This window comes from Amblyomma mixtum, chromosome 6 (assembly GCF_055824585.1).
Source record: "Amblyomma mixtum isolate Tamu chromosome 6, ASM5582458v1, whole genome shotgun sequence".
NCBI lineage: Eukaryota > Metazoa > Arthropoda > Arachnida > Ixodida > Ixodidae > Amblyomma > Amblyomma mixtum.
In genome coordinates this window covers 117,308,404-117,312,947 of record NC_143017.1, presented here as the reverse complement: position 1 = coordinate 117,312,947, position 4,544 = coordinate 117,308,404, and the positions used below count along the sequence as shown (strand labels likewise).

At 47.2% G+C, this 4,544-nt stretch overlaps 1 protein-coding gene across 1 annotated transcript in view; it reads left to right on the top strand.

Moving 5' to 3' along the window:
• LOC149340163 (uncharacterized) overlaps positions 1-4,281 on the top strand; it is a 69,674-nt gene extending 65,393 nt beyond the window's left edge. The window contains exon 3 of the mRNA XM_089551064.1: positions 3,774-4,281. Within this exon, the coding sequence (XP_089407190.1) occupies positions 3,774-3,959 (186 nt within the window). The 3' untranslated portion in view covers positions 3,960-4,281. The remainder of the gene's footprint in view (positions 1-3,773) is intronic.
• Positions 4,282-4,544: the final 263 nt, after the last annotated feature.

Below are 4,544 nucleotides of genomic sequence, written 5' to 3'. Positions count from 1 at the left end.
AGGGGAGGTTGTCGCCTGACGGCGCCTTCGACTACTGCTTTCACGTAGGGGAAGAAATCATTGGAGCTGACCGCAAAAGGAAGAAAACATAAAACACACACAACAAACAATACGCAACACAGAGAGCACAGTGCATACGCCAGGAAGGGTAACGTGAATGGAAAATGGAAAGCAATAAGCAAGCATATGGTCACAGTGAATGCTAAGCAGTCAATAAATACAATAAATGAACAATGCACAACAGGCGCGGACATAAGAACGTAACAACGAGCATTTATTCACGTGATGTGAGCCACGAGACCCGCTAAATGTACCAGCCTATCCGTCATATGCTAATAGCTCCAAAAAGCCGAAACTTTCACACCTTCTTAAAAAGTCGTCTGTGCGCGCTTTTTGCCGACAAGGAAAGATGCAATGTTTATACGAAAGCGTGACATCTTACCAGGCAATTAAATGTCGTCAGCGACAGACGACAGCTCATAAAGCTGTACTATAGCAACATCCCCCGCGCATATCGGAAGTACCCAGCAAAGCTAGACTGTGCCGTTCACTAATGAAGTTCAAGATAAATCGTACGCAAAAAAACGAAGGCAAGGCGATTCGTCCGTCAAATCCATTCACTAGAGGTAAGAACCACAAAAAAAGCAGTAATTACATTATTTTTTTACAGGGCAATGCTCTTTATTTTTGCTTACATGCATCTTTCTTTGCACGCTTAATAAAAATGTTTAGTCTCAAAATGAAAGCTCAGTTCGCAGAGCATGGAATAGTGAAAATAAGCAACACGAATGATATTGGCTTACCTGTCGCGGCCAAGACCACGGAAATGGGAAAGATTTTTCTCGCAAAACGACTAATTTGAAACAAAAAAAAAAGAATTGCCTCTAGAAAGCACTTGCAAGCCACCCTCTGTAGAGCTTAGATAATTATTTCACACGTTTCGCGGTCACATCACACTATGCATTACAGAGGGTGTCTGTTAGCTTGTTTAGTGATCTCTGCAGTAACAAAGACCGTGTACATGCGATAAAACTCAGAAATACTGCAAGGTTCTGAGACGTTGACGTACACACACAACACACGTGCAAATCAAAGTGAGAGAGGTATGCTGTCCAAGCTAAGAGCTCTCGAAGGTTTCTGCCAACGTGTACACTTTCGCGCACTTACGACTAAAAGCCTGTGCGCTGAGAGAGGGCGGGAGGATAGGCTAATTAAGAGTTGTACTGAAAAGTACATGTTCCAGCTATTCTCACCATCACGAGCATCCTGCAACACTTTCAATGTAATAATTATTCTTCTCAATAAACCCAAAAGGAAACGAATGCGCTTCGAAAGCTCCATGGCTTGAACCGATAGCGCGCTTCTGCAGATAACACTAGCACTTTCTGTTTTTAGCGCATCCACTGGAGCGTTTACATACTGCTCGAGATTACACCTCCTCCGTATAAAGACAAATGTGTAACAAGTTCCAGATTGCACCAGACTTGACATTAGCAACAACCCCTGCTCCTGACAGTGGAGCGCTGGCTGCCGCTGCTGGCGCTAAGGCTTGTCTTTCGCCACTGAAGTTTTAAAAGCGCAGGGCAGGATAGCTGTTGCTGTATAACTATATATTAGAACGGTACCTGGCTTCACGTGCGACAAGAAGCGGTCATGGGCTCGGTTCCGACCGATGGCGCCCTCTTTTCCACTCTCACTATGTCTTTGCGTCAAATTTTATTTAAATCAATCGCTCAGTTTATTTTCCTCAGAAGAAAAACCTTGACGTCTATTTGAATTCCCTGCCTCCAGCACATAGGAATTGTTATGTTACACAAAATGAATTTGACTTGTTAATATTATGCAGTAGCATCTACGCCATAAAAGCGCTGAGACGCCCTATAGTTCACTACAACCCGGTCTGCGTACTTGTGAGGCACCGTAATTTAACCCTATCCTTTATGCGTTCCACCATGTTGATGCGTTATTACAGATCAAGGCGAAAGAGCAAGATGATGTTTTTCATGCGAGAGAGTTTCCTTACTCGGACTATGATAAGAGAGAATTTTTACCGGAGGCCGAACCTTTGTCAGGTTTAAAAACATTTGGATAACAAGCAAAAAGAAAAAATCCCAAAACCACACTTAATATCGATGCATTTGTATCCCGCAGCGTTGCCAACGTAAACCTCTCGCCGTTCATATGCATCCTTTTCACTCTGCCCTTTGACGATACACGCAGAGGCCGCGTTCTGCCAACTGCGTCGCCACACCTTTCATTTAACTTATCTTATCATACTTAGGCTTATGTGGGAATCAGAACTGGCATACACCATATCGGGCGTTCGCATACATCGCTCTCCCAGTGACAACGTACCCACGGGCAGACCTTTGGCAGCTGATGACTTGCCCCGTTAGCTGTGTCCGGTTGTTTAACCAAGACGGATGCGTACAGAGTGAGAAAAAACACACGCGACACGAAATAGGCGCAATGCGACTGCTGTCGTACTGTTTTCGTAAAAAAAAAATGGCTGGCTGTTCAGCACTGCTAAGCACGAAATATTGTTTGAAAGCACAGCTTTTCGCAAGCGGACACCACCGCCACGTACCTGAAAGCGCGAATTGGGCATCCATTGACCCAGGTAGCCAGTTACAGGTGTCTTCAACATTTTCATCGTCAATGCCAATTTACCCAACGTACGCGGGCGGCCTATGCTCCAGCGCCGCGTTTCTGCAGCAACGTCAACGCCAACACGTACTGCTCTAGGGCCGTGCTTCTGTCCCAATGTTTTCTACGTCAACGCATGCTGAGCGCATCTCTCTGTCACTACCGCCACATAGCTCAAAGCGCGAATATTAGATTGATAATAATATCAGTTTATGAAGAAGAAGATGTGCAACGAACAGCGCGAGAGTGTTAACACCAGGCCAGTTCGGCTGCGCGATAGCCTAGTGCTCTCGTGCAGTGACCAGCAGAGGTGATATATTCGCGCCGCCGAGCGTTCGAATTCCAGTTGCGGATATTCGTTTCATTTAGTTTTATTCACATATTTCACTTGGCACAAACCCACAAACATCGCAATCCCACAAACCCACCGTAATAGTGCTTTCGCACTGAAAGTAGCCAGACAAAGGGGTTTGTTTCGCGGACTGATGTGAAGTGTGTAATACGATTTCATGACACGACGGTAGATTTGAGCAGTTAGGCCAAATGCGAATTAAGTGAGCTAGTACTTTCGTTTCCACTTCGGTTTGGTTTGGTTTGGTTTTATGGGGTTTAACGTCCCAAAGCGACTAAGGCTATGAGAGACGCCGTAGTGAAGGGCTCCGGAAATTTCGACCACCTGGGGTTCTTTAACGTGCACTGACATCGCACAGCACACGGGCCTCTAGAATTTCTCCTCCAAAGAAATTCTAGCCGCCGCGGCCGGGATCGAACCCGCGTCTTTTGGGTCAGCAGCCGAGCACCATAGCCACTGAGCCACCGCGGCGGCGGTTTCCACTTCGGTTTCTGTGGTCGGTTCCATTGTTTACGGATGGAAGTTGTTCGAATAGCGTTAATGGTTGGTTTGGTTTGGTTTTATGGGGTTTAACGTCCCAAAGCGACTCAGGCTATGAGAGACGCCGTAGTAATGTTTATGCCCATATATGCCCATATATGCCCATGTACAGCCCAGCACAGCCTACTGCCAATCTATACAAATATGGACGACTGTGCAGAGCCTTGTCTGTTGCAGTTTTTCTGAGGTTGTCCTCTCATGCCGAGCTCTCTGCCTTCCCCTCTGCGCTGCGCAGGTGATGCAGGGTGGCTGCGCAGTGCCGCCGACGAAGCCCAAAGGTCGCCCCAAGAAGAACTCCATCCCGTCCCTCGCCCAGTGCCAGCAGGCCCAGAGACAGCTCGCCATGGCCGCCGTCACCCGGCAGCCGGCCGCGGATTCCCTGGCCGCCATGGCTCCTTTCGAGTCGCGGAGCGGCTACTAGAGGACATCAACTAAAGCCCTCTTGTTGTAGCTACGGCAAGCCGCTGGGTCATCGCGAGACTGTGTCCGACGAAGCCGGCCCACTGCGCGAAATTCTGTACTGCAGGGAGATGCTCTCACGGTGGGCTATTCTGTGCGTCGTACTTATGAGTACGGCCGGGAATATTAAGGTGTAATACACCTAAAACCCTTTGGCATTTTTACAGCATGCCACGGTGCGCCAGGAATGACTGCCTTAGAGCTTGCGAACTAAATTGTAAGCGGGCTAACTTAAAGAGGTATTGTATTAATAACGTGATTCTCAATTAATTTATACCGCTAAAAGCTACCGTTATAGGACCGAATACAATTCCGTTTTTTTTTTTATAGTGTGTGTGTGTGGGGGGGGGGGGGGGGGGGGGGAAGCGAAAAACATCTTTATTAAGCAGCACTTCTGCATTGCTAGGTAGCGGGGATCTGCGGCAAGCAATTCTTTTGTCTTAGAACCGGTGCATTTGGCGGCGGCACTGCAGCCGGAAAGCGTGGCCAGTACAAAGAAGGCTGCCCCTGTTGTTTCGTTTATATTTATTTATTTATTTATTTATTT